General features: G+C 26.5%; 1 protein-coding gene across 13 annotated transcripts in view; it reads left to right on the top strand.

The window, feature by feature from the left end:
- The window catches only part of PMCA (plasma membrane calcium-transporting ATPase 3), a 198,763-nt gene extending 179,183 nt beyond the window's left edge, over positions 1-19,580 (top strand). For 7 of the 13 annotated variants that reach the window (XM_088191128.1, XM_088191127.1, XM_088191125.1 and 4 more), the window contains 2 exons: positions 13,842-13,910; positions 19,165-19,580. In XM_088191128.1, the coding sequence (XP_088047254.1) occupies positions 13,842-13,910; positions 19,165-19,377 (282 nt within the window). In that variant the 3' untranslated portion in view covers positions 19,378-19,580. Of the gene's footprint in view, positions 1-584; positions 3,258-13,841; positions 13,911-19,164 lie in introns of those variants that run through there. The other 6 variants (XM_088191137.1, XM_088191136.1, XM_088191135.1 and 3 more) reach the window with 2 other exon arrangements.
- The last annotated feature ends 819 nt before the right edge of the window (positions 19,581-20,399 follow it).

Raw genomic sequence — 20,399 nt, 5'->3', positions numbered from 1 at the left:
TGAATATTAGCGATTCGACTTATGAATAGAGAGCGGCAAAAGTCATGTTTATCATTTTGGTGATGGTATTTTTTGTTAAGATATTCGTTACTAATAATTGCTTTTTACTTTTTAAAATATCTCGCTCATCAGTAGAATCGAAAAAATTACCGATCAGGGTTGCCAGAGATATCTACTTATATATTTTCCTTATTCCGTTACAGTCAGCGTCTGCGTCTGTCTACCCGCCGATTGGCAACATAAATCAAACGAACGATCTAATGTAACCGTACGGTTTCTATCGAAAGACCTTTACGATGTTACTTTTTTTATTTATTTTACCATACAATGTTAAGACTTTATGCCACTCTCTACTAACGTCGTTGAAATGGAGCAATATATATGAATCATAACGTTTTTTTCATAATGAAGTATCAAGATTGTCTATCATATAGAATACAAATATATCGGTCATTGATGAAAGTTAAGTCAGTAATAAAATGGAACGGTGGCAGTGGGGCTAGAAAAGAACAAGTCAAATCGGAGCCGTAGACACAGAGACGGCTCCTACAATCCTCGTGTGTTGGTGTGTGTTTACGTTACAGTTGCGCGTGGTGCGCGCATTCAAATCAACACTGGAGGATCTGGAGGAAAGGCTCAGCGTGCACAGTTCGCACAGTATGCCCGGCATGAAGCTGCGCCCCGGCCGCTTTCCCGCCGACATCGCGTACATTGACGCCGACGATACGCCGCCATCCAAGTCGTCGAGGTTCCTCGCGCCTCCGAAGCGCGGACGCCACCCCGGTTCCGTAGAAACGCCCATATAATCACCACCCAGTGTTGTAGAGCTTGCGCTAGCAAGCTTTGTCTTTTGTAATATTTATTTTTAATACGCAAAGATGAACGGCGAATATGTTCTGTTTACGGTTCCTCTTTGACGTATAATTGTAAATATTTACGTGGGTGAGTACAGCACACTTAATGGTTTATGTACGTGATTGTTAAATTAATACTTTATAATAAAAAATAGTCATTATTATTGAAGGTAAAGTCGTGTTTACAAAAAGGTGAGACACAATGTACTTTTTGATTTGTACTATTAATGAAATTTGAACTTTTAGTTATACAATTATTGCTTAAGAAAGAGTTAAAATTTATCAAAAAGGCAACGTTTGTTGCTTTTTTTTATTGATTTAAAAAAAAACTTACGTGCATTACATTTTACACACAATTAGTAATAATTTAAAAGTACTATGTTCCATCTGTATTATATATATATATATATTTTCAATTGAAAACTTATTTGATAATCTTAAATTTTTGGATTAAATTCATAGCTATAAAATTATTATCGAATTGTAAATATGTTATTGAAAAAAATGGTTGTTGTACTCACTAATGTTTGTAAGTGTTGTTATATTTATTAATTTTCACTGATGGCTTGTCACAAATGCCAAACATTAAAAAATACGAGTGAATCTCAAGAGTTGAAACAATTAGTTACTTAACCGTTCTTTACATATTGTTGCTAAGAAGCCGAAACTGTATATTTTTTTAATGAAAATATATGATTTAACAGCGATCGGTATAATAATGTTAAAACTATAAAATATATAATTGATTTTTGAATCTCTTTATCGCCCTTCAAACTTTGGACCAAAGACGTTCTACTTAAAGAGATTTTATCATATTAAAAATTAATGTATTACTATATTAGAAAAAAATATTAATAATTATATAATGCACACTTGAACTTGTGATACAATTAATCGTAAATTTATTCTATTCTATACTTTTTATAAGATCTATTGATTGTTTGAAATCTATTTTCCTATCTATCTATCTATCTATATTTTGAATATAAAAAAATTTTGAACGTTTACTCTTGAAGAATTTATCGTCAATTTGCCTTACTCAAAATCTGTATTTTTGAAACATTGTTATATATATATATATTATTACATTATAATATTTTTTAACTAATACTTAAGAAAACCATGTGAAAAGTTGACTGAAGTGTTTAAATTATTCATATGATGTTGACTTAAAAAAATGGCGAGCATACAAGATGAAATCATTTATAATATATAGTTGTTTTTATTTAAATTGATCGTATTAGTATGTCTTAAAAAAATGCATGTATGTATATACATACTTTTGTGTTATTTTAATAGAAGATATTCAAAGGAAATTGTTTTTTCTATGAAATCGTATCCGTTGTTATGTTCTTAATTCATGTAACGGATCAGGGTAAGTTCAATTTATTACATAGTACGTAACATTAGTCTCTTTAACTTATAAATTTATTATTAATATATACAATAATATTCAATACACCTTTATTCTATATAAAACTATTTACACGCTACTTTCTAATTATTTTATTTTTTATATATTTATAATAGCACCGTTTAATTAACATAAAATGTAATATTTATTATATTCTTAATGGGAACAAATTTTACTGTATATATTATATACATATGAATGTATATCGGTTAGTCTTATATGCACACTATTGCGCTACGTTATGCACACGATCAGTCAATTTTAACAATTGGGTCTGTATCGGTATAAAACCCTTACCGTCTTCGATGTACGTAAATTATCGTTATATAAGATTTCGCCATCATAAAAAAATGTAACATGTTCTCTTTTTTTTTTGTTCTATTATAAATATTGATAATGTTAGTCTTCCATAATGTAGTAATGCCGTAGTATTCTTCTTTGAATTAAAAACGTATTGAAATTCAATCAGTCGAAATGCATGGGTGATAAAAATAACATAAAAAGCATGTCGATATATAAAGGAAGATTTCACACAGCTTTTCTTTTTTTTCTTTTTTTTTGTATTAATCCCCTATTAAGTATTTTGATCACTGACTGCCACACACATCTTATGATTATTATTTTTTTATTTTGGTTCAATTAATGTACGTTGATTGATACGTTTCATTTTAATTATTTTTTAAATGTACTTAAATTTGCTTGTATTTATATAATGTGTAATAATAATACTAATTATTTTGAGAAAGATGCATTTGGTTGTCTTTGATTGAGTATTAAATTTAGTTACTTTTATTTGTATGTTGTTATAATATTTTACTGTTTTTATATTGTTTTTTTTTTTTAGTTTTATGTTATTATTATTAAAAAAAAAACACATTAATTGCAAAGTGATAAACTTAAACATTAATATTATTATACATGTTCAATAAATAATAATTAATAAAAAAAAATCAAATGCATAAAATAATAAAACGCCCTAACAAAATTAATATCATTTTTTTTTATTTTTCATCATCCAACTTTAAAACGAATCCAAAAATAAACCTACATAAATTAAGTTGTCTGTAAAACAATGGCTAAATATTGTTATCATTCAAATAAGCCATCATTTCCGAACAACTTAATATATTTGTAAATAATAAATTGTTATTGTTTATTATCATTATGTTATTAGGAGTTTTGACGCTGCACATTATAACGACGTTACAGTGTCTTTCAATACACAATTAGCGAGTAACATGTTAATAAACTATTTTAAAACAACATTGACTATATGTATATTTTTTCAATCATACACATACACACAAACATCATACAAATTTCATGCAAAATTTAGTTTTAGTCGTATAAATTATTATATTATATCAACAGGTATGTATCTATCGTCAAATTGTTATGTATAGGTTAGATAATCACAGCTTTTTGAGTTATTGTTTAAATTATTTAAAACATCTCACATGAAAGTGACGTTTGGTTATAATGTTTGAGAGATCAAGGATTGTGCGTTTGTTGCTATTAAAACGAGGACGTGTCAATAATTGTCTGTTCTAATATCTTTTCGGTTTTTTATTGTAAAATTTCTGATCGAACGGTCAGTTTTGTACACTAAAAGAATGATCGTTCAATATAAATGATTTAGGGTTTACAAAACAAAGGCAGCAATTCTTCATTTTCATCAACCGTTCAATACAAAATAAGCTATGAAACAGTTAATGCCTTGTTTTAAATGTATACTATAAACTAGAGCTTTCTCTTTCACTTGTATTGTCTAAGGAAATAAAAAATAGACGGGTGTGAGTCAAATTAAAAATATAGTTTTCAATAAATCTCATCTAAATTCTTGTCTTTTTAACTCTGATCTTCCGAATTGTCTATCAATAAAATCGAGCTTTCAGATTTAAAATATGGCTTTGTTAAATTGAAGCTGGGATTTCAAATCAAACGCATATTTGATCTACTCTAAACTTATTCGTTCCCTTATCTATGAAAATATACTAAAGTTATATTTCAAATATTAAGTATAATAGACCGATTGCAGTGTTATCAGCGCTGGCTCAATTATTTGAACAGATGTACTTACGATCACTGTCAGCAAATATTGGTAGACCAACATGTCCACAACTTCATCCCACACAATTTTTATCCTTCTCGGTGATGGTGATACGAGAGCTTAAGTGATTTTGATAAAGCCTTTGACATGATTTGTATTGCATTTAATCATTTAAGGACCGCCGTCAAATTATTAGTTATGGTTGTTACCTGCAGTGTTCCAACCTGGGCCCAACCTTTTTATCATTCATAAACGACATAGACACGGCCGTTAAACCTTTTGCTTCATGCTGATGATTTCAACGTATTCAAAAGCGTCCAAGTCTTTGCAGACTAATCTGGATTATTTAAGGAGACAGTCACAGCTAACAACTACTTACTTTTTAGCACCGGAAAGTGTTGGTTTCTTGGATTAAAATTAACTGGCTGGAGAGATTTCCAATAAAGATCTCGTAATTAATGAAAATTTTCTCTAAATTTCAATAATATTTGTAGCAAATCTTTTTTATTAAACAGGAACGCGTTTCATTCTGCTAATCACTTTACTCCGTAGGGTATTAAACAATCTCACTATTCTCGATAATTTTTAGTTTTGTGTTCCGGTACATCTTTTCGTAATGTATTCAATGTGCATTTTCATGCTGGTTTCTGCTGGGACATCTGCACTTATCAATTCACATATGGTGGAAGTTACCCAGCTTCTTAATACGCTGTCATTGTGCATTGATTTGTTCAATATCAACTAAGAGGAGCTGTTTTGATTCCTATTAGTTAATTTTAGTATTTCATAATCAATATTTTATTATGTTTTATATTTATGACCATTGTAATTTAATAAATAAATCAATAAATATTTCGGCTGAGTGCGCAGTGTTGATTCTCATCTCTCTATCTGTCCGTACTTCAGGATTTTGTTAAGTCCACTCGTATATTTTCTGGTGTGGCAGATATGCATCAACATTGTGAACTTTCACTCGTCATTAAATTTCAACGGATTTTACCCTTTTATTACTCAAAAAATAAATGACGGCACTGATGCATGTAGCAAATGCAGCAGCTATTTTAAGCTACTACGGTTCTTCCATATTACATACTCCTACAAACTGTTTACCACTTTTAAAATTTTCATTTGGCTCACTCTCGTATAACCGGAAACAAAAATGCTTCTTAGTCTTCAATGTAAATCTAATAATATAGGTTGGACGTTCATCGTTTTCTTCTGTATTTGTTCATATACTCGGAGACATATTTCAATCTATGAACGATGCAATATATCAGATTTTAAATTTTATATTTATATAGACAATGCGAAAAGAGATTGCGGCTGTTGCTACAGAATCCATAGCCTTTTTAATATAGTATTTATTCATTCATGTAAACTTAGTTTAACCGAGTAAACATATTAAAGATATATATTGAATCGAACGGATTGGATCTCTAAACTAAAACCTTTTTGGACTCCACTTCAAAATTGTACATAGGGAGAATGCTACCGATGCTTTTATAACCTCGTCTTACAACAGTGACGAAAAGATATAAGAACCGATTGAGACACGTAGGCGAACGAATGTGGTCGGACGTGCAAAACATGCGGCGGCGAAGCGAGTTTGCTGAATTGGTATTAATTTTTGCAGCAAAATGCGGAGATGGTGATGGGTCGGCGTTTGCTCTTAAACAATTTCTTGGCGGAACACCACCGCCGCATCAGCGTGCAGTCGCCTACGACGAGCGCTCTCGCTATAGCGACTAGTGCGCTAGCGCCCCGCGCGCCCACTGCTCCTGACACTAATTAGCTGTGATGACACTACTGAACGATACACTTAAAAATCTCGATAACCTCATATATTAAAACACTATTCCGTCACTAACGCCGCGATATGACCGCTGGTAAACCGTCGTCGGGTTTCTTTATAACAATAATAAACGCCATCTGATCTTTATAATAAACTATGCCGCCATGCTTATGTTGTATATACAAATATACATATATAAGAGGCTTATACGTGTGGGTTTAAAAGATGATTTTCCGATTTGTTTTATTGTAATGGGAGAGTGTGATTAAAACACCGTTGAATTCCTTCCTTATGTGATAACGTAGATCTGATTTTTTAGCCCATTTTTAGTGATTCATTGTTACTCGATGGATATCTTAATAGAAATGGTCTTAAAATCTCATTAGTCCGCTGCAAAGCCTGTGCCTTTTACTAGCATTGATAAAAAATGCTTAATATAATACAAAGACTATAAACTTTTATATATTTTATTTTTGAATGTCATTTTTCAGGGTATATCTGAAAGGCTTGGAATTAAACCTTGTTTTTCTATAGCATAAACGTTTGAAAAATGCATTTTACAAGAAAAAGGTTTATTAAAAAATGAACAGATTTTTACACAAATTAACTAAAAATTTTGTCTTTGGTTAATAATGAGAAAATTTGATTTTTTAATATCAGATTATTATCTTTTAAGATTGAAATTAATGAAAGTGTTCAGCAACAAAATAATTTAAAAATGTTTTTTTTTAATTGGTTTAATGTCCAGACTTATTTGGGGTAAATGAATTCATTTTAAATTGTTTTAGCCCCTCCCCCCCCCACACACACACACACTTTATCAAGTAAAATCCAATATCATCTTACATTTTGAATATTTAGGAGAGCCACTTTAGTATTATTTTAGATTTTTTTTATGGAAAAAAATATTTTGGCTGAATGCGCCACATCATGGACTATGAAATGTGCTGATCTATAACTTATCTCCAGAGTTTATCTGTCACATTTATGGCGGTCCTTTTATATCTGTCTTTTGCGATTTATTATTTATATTCTGATTTAATTTCAATTAATAACACTGACATGGTTGCCAGTTTGTAGAATGCTGTTTTTTTTTGCATACATCTTCGTTTAGTTGTAGTGGTACTCAAAAATGTTAAAAAATGCATCACTACATTATTAAAATGTATACATGAAGCTATATTAACCCATATCTTAGGAACGACCAAAGTCATTCATTTTTCAAAGATTATGCTTCAGATATTATAAAAGAATTATTAAATTATAATAGAACAGAATATGTATGTTATTCTAAGGAAGACTAATTAACGGTGTTTTATTTGTAATATCCTAAAACAAACGTTAAACAAACCGGAGACTATCTCTTGATCCACTCTGTATATTATATAAAATAATTTTATAATCCTGCACGTAACGTGATAGAAAAACACCCTATTCTATGATATATGACTTTATATGTATAATCCTTTCGTTGTTTGTACAACGGTAGTTAAATATCTACGGTACGATATAGATTAGGCATTAAAAAAGTTATAAAGTGCACTTTTTATTAAAAAAACCATATAGTATGTATATACACTATACATATACCTATTTATCCTAAGCGTTGACATTGTATCTCTTAGTTGATTAGTTGTGCACCATTTTTTTCCAAATTCCTCTTAGTATACATATATTATATACTATTAAAATTCTAATATATTATAAGTCTAATTTGAAACAATTCATTCCGTCAAAAACTCTCCAAAGACTCAAAAATCAGTTGTATTAAATAAAAACTATATATAACATAATCAAATCTAAAACATATCGCATACGTGTAATATTTTAAATAGTGAAAGTTTGCAAATTCTTAGATTCCTCATCGCTTCATGTCTTGTTTTCGTTTCTTGTCTCGTTTTGTTTTTCGATTCGATTTTCGTTTTACAGATCTGTCTTAATTATTGTGATTCGTTAAATTTGCTTGCGTAATAGTAGTAGTTATACGTATATATAATTATATACATTTACAAATCAAATTTTTGATATGAACATTTATGCCAAGTTGAGCTTAGTGTTATGTTATGTTTGGTGCTAAATGTGACTGTAATATTTTTTATATATTATAAATTCCGACATTCCCAAAAAATATTCCCCAATATAAATTTTTCTATTATATACATATTTTTAGAAGATGAAATAATAACATTAATATATATACATGAATAATGTTATTGATTACTATTATTATTATATATTTATGTGTGTTATTCGTTCGAAAGTATATGTGAAAACTATAATATATAGGAAATATATACCATAAAATATTATAAATTATAATTCTAAATATTTGATTAAAAATAAATCGCTTTGTGTAATATACAAATAAAAAAAAGTTAATTAAAAAATAATAGTTTTAAAAGTGCGTTTAAATAAACGTTAATTGCTGTTTAATAATATTCCTAAAAATAAAGTAATAAATAATTAAACAAAAAAAAACTAAAATATCCACTAATTAAAATGTTCACGTTTTTTATTTTTGTTCAAATTGCTTTGCATAGCTTCGAATACAAGTGCAAATTCAATAAATACAAGTGTAAACGTTACACTGAATTTATGAAATTGCCTAATTTGTGAAATTGATTTATGCCATTTATTTATTTATTTATTCACTCATAGATTCATCATACATTTTATTTACTATTTTACATATTAGGCAATTTCATAGATTCTGCATAACATACACATTTAAAAAAATATAACATACATATAATCGCCCCCATTAAACATGTGCCAGAAGTTAGATCGTTAATCAACAAAAGTCAGGTATTCATCAAGTTCTTAAAAAGCTTTTACGCTGTTTTTGAGCTTTTTTGATGTGCGTAAATCATGAAATTTTTATATTCATACATATATATATATAAATATCCGCTTAGGCTGAATATGTTTAATATCTATATATCTATAATATATATATATATATATATATTACATTGTTGGCTTAGTTTTAACCCTATTTATCAATTTATTAATATTATTATTATCTGGTACGTCCTTATTCCGCACTTCCTAATACACTATTATTGTATGGGAATAAACTGGATTAAAGAACGTGAAAGAAAATTAATGTTAATAAATATGAGATAGATGAGGATTGAACTGAGTCAATGTTATATTATCTTGATGATGTTTTAGGATATTTTTAAAATATACATATATATTTATGCCTTATGTAAGTAAAACTGTTAATGTAGTATCATTTTTATTTCCTCTCTTGTGAATAGCAATTTTGAGGTGTATTTTATTAATATTATGATGAAATTAAAGCCAAATAAAAATATTAAAATATAATTTGTATTATATTACATATTCACCGATCTCATTATGTTTTTTTTTATGTATGTGTGGATTCAGGATGGGCACAAAATTAATTAACATTGCTAACGTTACTCATAAATATTCAAACAAATCATTTTTAAGATTCTCTTAACTAATAAGTTTTATATTTTTATGTCCATCCATCCATTCACAACACATACTATAATTTGGTTCACATCATACTTTGTCCAAAATATCCAAAAAATATACAGTGCACCAACAGCTTTGCAAAGTAACTTCGGACATGCGAAAAACGAAAATCCCGACCGTAAATAAAAGAAAAACCTAAAAAAAACATAATAAAACAAAAAAGGACTACGGCATTTACCATGAGGTAATTTTGTCAATATTATGGTGTCTATAATCGTAACTCTGTTCATAGATTGGTGTATTTATTTTTTTAATGTATTCTTTTTTCAGTTATTCTTTTCTTTCTATTAAGTTTTTTTTTGATATTATTTTTATTTATATTATATTACAAGACAAAAGCCAAGACAAGGTTGTTTTTGAGCACACCGATTGCACCACAATCTCTGTTTGCATTTTTCCACTGTTGCTAATGTGTGTGGTAACCGCTCCGCCACCTTTGCTTTAAATGAATTTATATATGTTGTTTCTCAGTGTGTTTTATAAATATTTATTATATACATATAAAAAGCATATATGGTTATTATTATATTATACATACACAAGAGTTTTTTATTGTTACACACTTACCCGTAATTAATTACGTTTACCTGTAGTTAATTACACTTAGAGATCTGTATGGACATATGATACGTTGCTGTGTTTTAAAATTGTATGATTGTCTAGAAGGAATGTTGCTGTGTATTAGATGCAGATACAGGACGAGACAACCCTGATGAGATGTTTCAACATTATTATTTACAATTATATTTTTAAGATCTACCTCATTTTCAAACGACCACATTCGCATTAACGCGTATTATATGTAAAACAACTGACACACGCTGTATATATTATATATTTGTATGTATATGTTACAAAAAGTATGCACGTTTACTAAATTATGTGTGCACTAAACACTTGAATAGACAAATGTAACTTGTAATGCACATTAACCCTTTACTTGCCGAAATTCATACATGGGCTTTAGCTATTTTACTTAATATACATTAAGATATTAATCCCAAAAGACTCAAGGCAGCTAAAGGGTTAAATAAATGTGAAGAGTTGACACTCTTAACACCCAATTCAAATATTCCGTTATCCGCCTGAATTATTTTAATATTTAGAAAATATTTCTTGAGCTGCGGATAATATACATATTTATTTTCTTTCACTCAAAACTATACTAAATAAATATTTTTAACCACTAAAATTATTTTTTGAGTGAAAGAAAGTTTTGTATGTATAATATTTTAAGCACGAGCTTCTATTTATATTTTTTATGAATTTTATAATTGTAAAAATAATAAAATTCATTAAAAAAATGGACTGAAGCGCAATATTAAGACATAAATGTTACGTAGCTCAGTTAAGGTACTATAAATAAGCGATTATTTTTTTTAATAATCTAGAAATGCCAGTACTAGTAAATTTGGAATATATATTTTTAACTTAGACTTTCATAATTTAAATATAGTTTGAAAAATAAAAAAACTAGTATTGTCAATAAATGTATTTTTAGAATGCATAGAATATCTTTCGATCTTAATACATATTCCTGATTATTTTTACCTGGTGGTTATTTATTTACAAACCAATGACTAATTAAAATATTATATAATATCAAAGTATTTTTTTATAACCTATTTAAAAATTTTCTTATTCTAAATAGATTTTAAGCTAAAATAAAAAAACACTACTTTTCATTCATTTTACTTCAAAAATCAACCAAATATTATTTAGGTAGATTTTTTAAGAAACATACTTATTTTGTGCCGTTTTTTATAAATATCAATGTTCTAATTTGGCCCTTGTTTAAATTATATTGCCGTTCTCTGCATTAAATGATTCGTTTGCTTGCTATGTAAAAATATTTTCTTATATACGTCTTATATACGAAATTCAAATACTATTTAAATATATTTTAGATTAATAAAAAACATATATATTAATATAAAAAATGCCTCTAAACTCTACTTTTAAGTATAAAAATCTAACAGTAATATTCTAAAACGTACGAAACTTTAATTCATTATAGGATAAGAAATAATTAATTATAATTTATTTAAATATAAAACGCCAGATTATGAGAGCATAGCATGAATATAAAATAGCATAATTAAGCTTAACATATGAAATAGCGTAATTTTCGAGCGCAAAGCGCGAATTTATGAGTGCGAAATAGAAACACTTTTGTGATATTATCATTATAGCACTATTCCGATATATCTAATATAAAATACTATTCTGATAATAAATATAATTTTATAGCGAGTTAGTGCCTTCTAAGCTTTTGTCTACTAACGCAGTCTTGGTCTTCCAAACGGCTCAATATATAAATCTTTGGTTATTCGAATTGTATTAATATACAATGTGACAGTTTATGCATGATTGGACGCTGTTTACCTCTTTCGTAAAATTGCTTTAACTTTTGAAGTAATCGCTCTAAATTTAAAATGTTTTTGCTTTAGATGCATAAACATGAATTCATTTATTATGCAGGCGTTTTTAAAAATCAATATTTTTTTAATAAAATATCATTTTTTTATTGCTATAAATTACACATTGGTAAAATTATTTTAAGTTAAGACAAGGTAAAAATTTAAAATTTTAATTTGGAGCAAAAATTGTACAAGTGACTTAAATTTGCGTCAACGGCTCTTAACGATACTTTTATAAATTACGTCTAATTAAGTCATTGGCTTGTAAAGTGTTAACTTTGCTACATTTTTTTGTTAAAAATTACTTAATAATGGCACATAAAATTTCATATCTTTAAAAGAACCAGATATGTGTATTAGAATTTGATTATATGTATAACAAATCTAAATTATAATATACACTGATTCAGGCGAGCAACGGAATTTTTAGAAAACTGATCCTATGTCTTAATTATAAAGATAAAAACGACTTTGCACGTTTAGTTTGAAGCCGCGTAACGATACATTTTTTATAAATGACTAAATTTGTCTACATTCAACGGCAAATGTGCACATTTTTTGTGACGCATACATGTATATTATCTACTGTACATACGCTAATATTTTATCTTTAAGTTGCATTAATACTTAACTTTTTTCAGCTATCGCCATGCGACGGTAACATTATATTAATAATAAAAGTTTATTATTAATATGTTATGATTCATTATGTATACAGGTGGCTCTTTCATACATCATAACATTTTTACAAGAGAACCTGTATACATGAAACGATGTACATTTTTTATTTAGAAATTGCTTCTTATATGCCTATACATACAATCCAATCTGCATGATTTATTTACAAACACTATTTAATAATACATATTATATACTCAAAAGGTAAGATTATAAACGATGACGTCATAAAGAAAAATACACAAATAAATATATGTATAAAAAATCACGCTTATCCCACAACATCTATAACAACAAATCACTCCTTTACCTTATTCCAATTAAATGTTTCTCAAATGTAGGCTATCATTTATTTATTATAAAAAAATAGATATTTAGTGTTTATTTTTTTATTTAATATACCTACCCTGTATCTTGTGATGATAAATCTGTTCTAGAGTAGACAAAATGGTATGTTTATAAGAGACTACGTATTATTTATTAAAAAATATATTTACATCATGAATGGTATAACTGAATGAATTATTATTATATATATATAATGATATATTTTCCCTGATATTTCATTTCGTAAAATGATCACAGTGTGATGATATATAATATTATGTTATCGAAGGCTTTACCTGCAGCTACCATACATCAATAGTAAAAATGCACCATTAATTAATTAGTGAAACTTCTTCTGTGCGTCTATCTGTCTATTTGTATCAATCATGGTTTTCCGTTACGTATATGTGTACTTTAAATATATACATATATGTATTACATATGAATGCATACATCATTTGTGTACATTTATATTTTTATGTACATAAATAGTATGCATCTTCATCACATCTTTTCTTGTGCTAAAGTCTTGTAAAATAAAAAAAATAGTTTGTCATATATCATATTTATATATTGTGAATATTAGTTTTGTATACGTTTAATTTTAATTGTTTGTTTGTGTAAAGGAACATGATCACGCAATGCTTCATACTTTAAAAAAAAAATATTTTGTAAAGATTTGCCAGAAAAATGTTATGATGCATTTCGTGATTGTAGTTCAACTCGCTGTCTATTTCTTATTACATATTTCTCTTGTTCATGATGATGAAACCTACTTGTTTTTACATGACCATCGAAGGTGATAGGTGGCGAGTTACAAGAACGCCTGATTCCGGTCCCGTACAGCAAGAGTTCGACTGATCAGGCTGTAAGCAACACCCTCTCATCTTTTGTGTTTTTATGCTGATCTCTATATTTCTTTAGTTTCGCCATGCACATTTACCACTATTAAAACATTTATGATTTGTAACGTGTGTTTGGATGAAAATAGATTTTTTTAGGGTAGGCGCTTATGAAATGTCGGACTTTTACATGGTTAGCAAATTTCTGAAAATTAAATAGTATTTAATATATCTATACACTAATTAATTAGATTTTTTATAAATATCTAATAAATATATAAACAAATAAGGCATTGTATTTGTTTTTAAAAATACATATTTTAATCAATCAAAGCTAAACTTTTTATTTTTTTAATTACAATGTTTAAAAAAACATTTTTAACCTATTTTATTAAAAATTAAATTTTAAAACAGAAGCGAATAAAAAAATAAGTTATATTTCTTAAATTATATATGATATTTTTTTAGGTTTTTATCTGTATTTTTACCTTAAAAAATGTGCTATTTTGTATAAAATACTGACATAATTAGACATACCTATTTAGAGGAAAAAATCTGATTCGTTATTTATTTTATGATTTTATAAATTGCTTTTTACACAGTGAACTTTTTATTTTGCTTTTGATGTACATAAAACTGCAATATTGTACATTATATTATCTATTTATTGTTAGTCGAAAAAACATTTTTTTTTAATTTAAATACAATTTTAAAGACATTGAGGAGAATAAAAACAGTATTCTTTGTACAAACTTCTCTTTTTTGAATTGTTTGTTTACTATAAATATGTATTTTTTGTATTAAATAGAGCCATAGTTCAGGAAAATTAGATTGAAATAAAAAACTGATTATTTTATAATTAGAGAGTCAGATAAAAAAATTATTATTTTTTTTTTATATTATTGTATTTGTATTTAAAATGCTTTCAATTAAATTATTATTAAAAAGCATTTTTAGGTAACTATTTATTAGGAAAAAATATTTTCTTATTAAAAATGTCATTTTTAAATCAGATTTATTTTTTTAATTATTTGAAAGATATATTTTTTTTTTTTTTAATTGCTTTTAATAATTTTATAAAATTTATATTGCTCTATTTATTTTAATTGTAAATAAAATTTGCAGTACCACAAAACATTTTAAAAATGGTACATTAGTAATTTTCAAAAAAAGTAAAATAAAAATAGTACGACTTTAATTTTTTTTTTTTTCAAATTGATATTTTTAATTTATTTTTACAAAAACCTATTCATAATTATTTAGAAATCAATCAATAAAATTTGCATTAATATAAATTGGACATTGCTGCATTTGCTTTTAATATCATTTGATTAAATGTCAATTTTGTAATACAATAAAAACATCAATATGATATTTATTTACTATAAAAATATGCATTTGCTAAAATAGCGACATATTTCATAATATTTTGGTAATAACAATCCATTTTATTATTTTACAATCAAAAAAATTTCTAATAAATTTAAAAATACATTGTATATATATTTTATATTTAAATTGGACATTGTTTGCTTTTAATACTATTAATAAATTAAATTCGGAAATAATATTATGAGTCTCTTAGTTTTTAAGGCACATATTTTTATTAAAAAGCCTTAATTGTAAAAAATAAAATATAATTCGAATTAAATTACTAGTTTTAATCAAATCGACATGAAACTTGTTCTAAAAATATATATTAGAAATATCTTGGCTGGATTCGCTAGCCAGCATGATCCACCATCTTGTTTCAAAATGGTGGCGATTTAAAGAATTTAAAAAACATGAAAAAAGTTAAGAACAAAAATTTAAATTGTACAAATTTTTTTATGAATATTTTTGATAAATGTCTCGGCTAGATTCGTTAGCTAGCCTAATTCGCCATATTATTTCAAAATGGTGGCTATTCAAAAAATTCTAAGGAATAAAGTAAGAAGTGTAAAAGCGTTTTTATAAAAAAAAAAATTAATTAGGAATTTTAAATTTAGGAAAGGGGTTAAAAATGTTCTATACATATTTGAAATTAAAATAAAATCAAGATTTCTTAATAATAGACTTTATAAATATCTCGTTTAAGTTCGTTATATAATCTAATGAGACATTTTGAAACAATATAAAAAAATCGTAACTTCAATAAAAATAAATTTAGGGAGATAAAAGTTAAGTGGGGAAAAAATTCCCGAATTAAAATTTCCCTACATATTTTACATTAATTTATAAAAAAATCAAATTAACAATTAAATTTTATAGGATTTTCAAGACCCAATTAAAAATACATAGAAGCCGAAATTAAAATTTCAGATACAGAATTTTTTCAAAATAATATTTATTTCTCTAACTCAAACTTAAAACAATTTTGCTAAGCATTGCTAAAAATCCGAAATTTCATATTCAGCAACCAAATACTAATACTAGCGAATAGAAAAATATTTTTTTCTGCAATATCAACAATTAAAATCGACCGAATACATAATATTTGTACAGCTTTAGATATTAGATACATACACTACATGTAACTCACGTGTTGTGAAACTGTTTTGAAATGACTTGCTAAACCATCAGCGCCTCATTTTCTAGTATACCAAAGCTTTTTAGAGTCTCATTGGGTGAAAAGTTTGTCAAAATTGGAACACATGACAAACTAAGTAACAAAAATATGTGGTAATGAGTTATTGCGAACCTGAAGCGAATCTCATCATTGTATGGCATACTGGCTGCTTATCATTTGCATGTGTATGTTTGTTGTCTCATGTGTAATTTAGCGTATTCTACACGTGTCAGTTTCAAAATCTGACGTCGCAGATCCAGAGTTATCAATTTATTATATGTGTGACACACTGTACTATTGTTTGTATAAACAAAACTGTACTAAACGTTTATACTTCTGTAAGTGAAATTACGCTTTTAAGAAATTATTTAACATAAATTATGGTACAAAGAAGTCAAGGTTGATGTTTCAAATTAATTTAAAATTTTTAATTTGAGCAATATTTATAGAAATAATATTGCTATATTTTTTACAAATAAAAAAGCTGCATGAATGTATAGATTCATAAATAAAATAGATGTATGTATTTGTGTGTTTTATTTGAACTTATATTAGTATACTTAGTTTGTAGAAATAGATGTAAGTGATGTTTAATTTATTTTACTAAAAATTCAGCTTCATTAATATTTTTTAATTAAATAAATTAAACATTATCATAATGGGTGCTGTATTATTAAACAATAATGCCCACTGTTTTATATGTAACATTAGTATTTTATGAAATGAAAATATTATACTTTTCAGTTATTATGAATTAAATTAGATTAGATGGCTTAGTTACGATTGCTCTTAGTGCTTTTGAATTGATTGGATGTTGTGAACTTTTGTCTACATTTTTTCAAAATATACCTCATCCTAATTACCTCAAACTCCATATTCCTATTTACTATATTATGATAGCCTATAAATATTTTAATAAAATAATAAAAAAATATTTTGCATATATACATAAAAGTAAAATTGTAAAATTGCTGATTTATAATACTAAAACTACAAATCAAAACATAAATAACATATTAAAATGTATTTAATCATATGAATCATGTTATCTTTTATATATATTATCTTATCTGCGTGGCAAAATTATTAAATTAAAAATTTCACAACATTTTGATAATGTTTAAGAACTTATTTATCTATAAATAAAATATATCATATAACTCTAGCTATTTATAGGAAAATTGTATTAAATTAAGTAAACAATTTGATAAGATTTTACTTAAATTTTAGGCATATGATATTTTAAAACGTGTAATTTAGATTGTATTTAAAAAAATAATCCATAGCTTGTTTTTCTCGAAATATTATAAATAAAATTAGATATTTGTACGACAATTTTATTTATTTATAAAAATGTGCCCTTATTGTAAAATGCTGATTTTATGTTTGTGGCATTTTTTTAGCCCAAATTTAGACTTATTGTAAATAATATTTTTTCTTAGACTTACTAAAAACAAATTAGGTAATGTTGTTTTCAGTTACTGAATTTTTAAAAAAAAATTTAATTTTGGAACGTTTTTTTTAAATTTACTTCGCTCAATTTTAATTTAATATTTGTACAATATTTTACATTTAAAAATCGTGTCCATATTTTATTTTATCTTCGTGGCAAAATTTTAATTATTGTAATTAAATTAACAATTTCACAACAGTTTATTAAAAATATAAGAATAGATGTTATTTTAGACTTTCAAATAAAATAATTTAGGTGTAGTTGTTTTCCATTACTAAATTTTTTAATATTTTTTTTATTAATGAATAAGGATTTTTTGATAATTTTAATTCATTATTTGTACAACACTTAATTTAAAAATAGTGACCATTTTGTGAAAACTGACTTAAAATCGTATCACACTAGTTATCTTATCTTTGTGGCTATTGTAAGATTTTACATACAATATAGGCATAAGACTTACGACCTATTTTGATTTAACAAATAATTTAAAACATTAATCTGAATTTGACTTACTAAATAAACTAATTAGTAATAGTAATTTTTTAAATGTATTATAATTCATATAATTTCAAAAAAATGATTTTTTAAGGTTTTTTACAATATTTTTTCATTATTGAAATCATATATCTTATCTTTGTGGTAAAATTTAAATTAAATAAATCAATAAGTTTACAATGTGTTTTGATCTTAAATTATATTCTACTAGAATTGTATTTAAAAATATATAAAACATATTTTTGTAGCAAAAGTGTATTTGATTAAATCAGCAATTTTATAAGTTTTTATTTAAAATATAGGCATTTGATTTATGACCAATTTTCTAGCGTTTTTTCAAACCATGACTTGAAAATTAAATTATAACGTTCCTTAAATCAGTGCCTTATGTATATACTGTAGTATCATTTTTGTTTAGCTTATTTTATAATAATAATTTATGTTAGCAAAGATGTTTAATGGTATAATAATATATACTAGATGTAATCTGAAAAGCACCATAATTGAATGGAGGACTTATCATATTGCTATATAGTATAAAGGCTCGGACACACCGGCGCGGGGAGCGGCAAATAAACTGCCGCTTTTCGCTTCGGTGTAAGCGGACCAATTTCGATGTTCTAGTGTCTAAATGACGTATCTATAAAAGTTTTGGCACCAAAATGATGATATGATCTTTTGCAACTGGATATTTTATTTATACGCTCTTTTGATACTAGTCCCTCGATTTTGTGCATATTTTTCTTGATTTGTAATTGAGTTTTTAATTGCATCTGTGTAGATTCGAGTGGTGAACGCGTTCAGGCAAGGTTTGGACACCCGTGGGGCAGATGCTGCCTTGGCCGAGGCCCTCAGGAAGCAGCCGGTCTTTTCGAAAAGGCTATCTCAAGCTTCAGCGTCTATCGAGTACGTGGACACTGCTCCAGAGTTGACAATTCCCGAAATAGACGTAGAACGTTTATCAAGCCACAGTCACACCGAAACAGCAGTCTAATAGCATCAACAAAATACCAAATAAATGCCAACCGAAAAAAAAAGTTCTAGTTAAATATTAATTAATAACGAAACAAATAACATTTATTAAAAAAATGTGTAATGTATAATAAAAAAATAAACGACAATGACTTATAAACAAATTACTGGATGCTGTATGTGCGTAGCAGTGTTCAAATGGCAATATTCGAAAGAAAAATAAAATAACGTGGTGCTGAAAGGGCACTCGCTCACTTTTTACCCTTATCACATGTAACACACACAAAATAAATTGATATTACGTCACATTCGATGTGCCCATTATGGATTTGTTATTATTATTATTATTATTAAATAGTTTATAATCGAACATAGTCTTATGGGGAATTGTGTGAACTATGGAAATTCAGACGATTTTTGTAGATCATTTATCTCTCTATCTCTCTATATCTCTCTTCATTGAGCGTTTATAAATTTATCCTATATTGAACGATGGAAACTCAGGGATGACTCTGATCGTTGTTGTGAATCAATGATGATGAAATATATATATATATATATATATATATATATATATATATATATATATATATATATATATATATATATATATATATATATATATATATATATATATATATATATATATATATATATATATATATATATCGTACCTAACGATGATTATTCAAATCGGTCTTTCTTGATAAGTATTATGTAAATAAAACTATATAGATTTTTATTAAAAAAAACATTGACTAGAATGTAATCTGAAATATCTATGATTATTAAAAGAAAACTTGGATAGTGTTATTTGAGATCATGCTGATTTTGAGTTTAAGATCTTGGCTTTTTAATTAAATTAAATTGTGTACTACTCACAAAATACACGAACACAACACAAACACTTAAAAACACACACAGGCTTCTTATGTAAACGAATAATAATTTCGTCATCTCGTATCGTTGTTTATGAAATAGCATTTGATGGGACCATTACATTGAATAAAAATGAAGATCTAAGAAGCCATTTTGAAAAAATCG

Source organism: Plectrocnemia conspersa, unplaced genomic scaffold, assembly GCF_051122295.1.
Source record: "Plectrocnemia conspersa isolate PC_06_02 unplaced genomic scaffold, ASM5112229v1 ptg000008l, whole genome shotgun sequence".
Classification (NCBI taxonomy): Eukaryota; Metazoa; Arthropoda; class Insecta; order Trichoptera; family Polycentropodidae; genus Plectrocnemia; species Plectrocnemia conspersa.
Note: the sequence above shows the minus strand (reverse complement) of the source record. Positions and strands in the feature narration are given on the sequence as shown.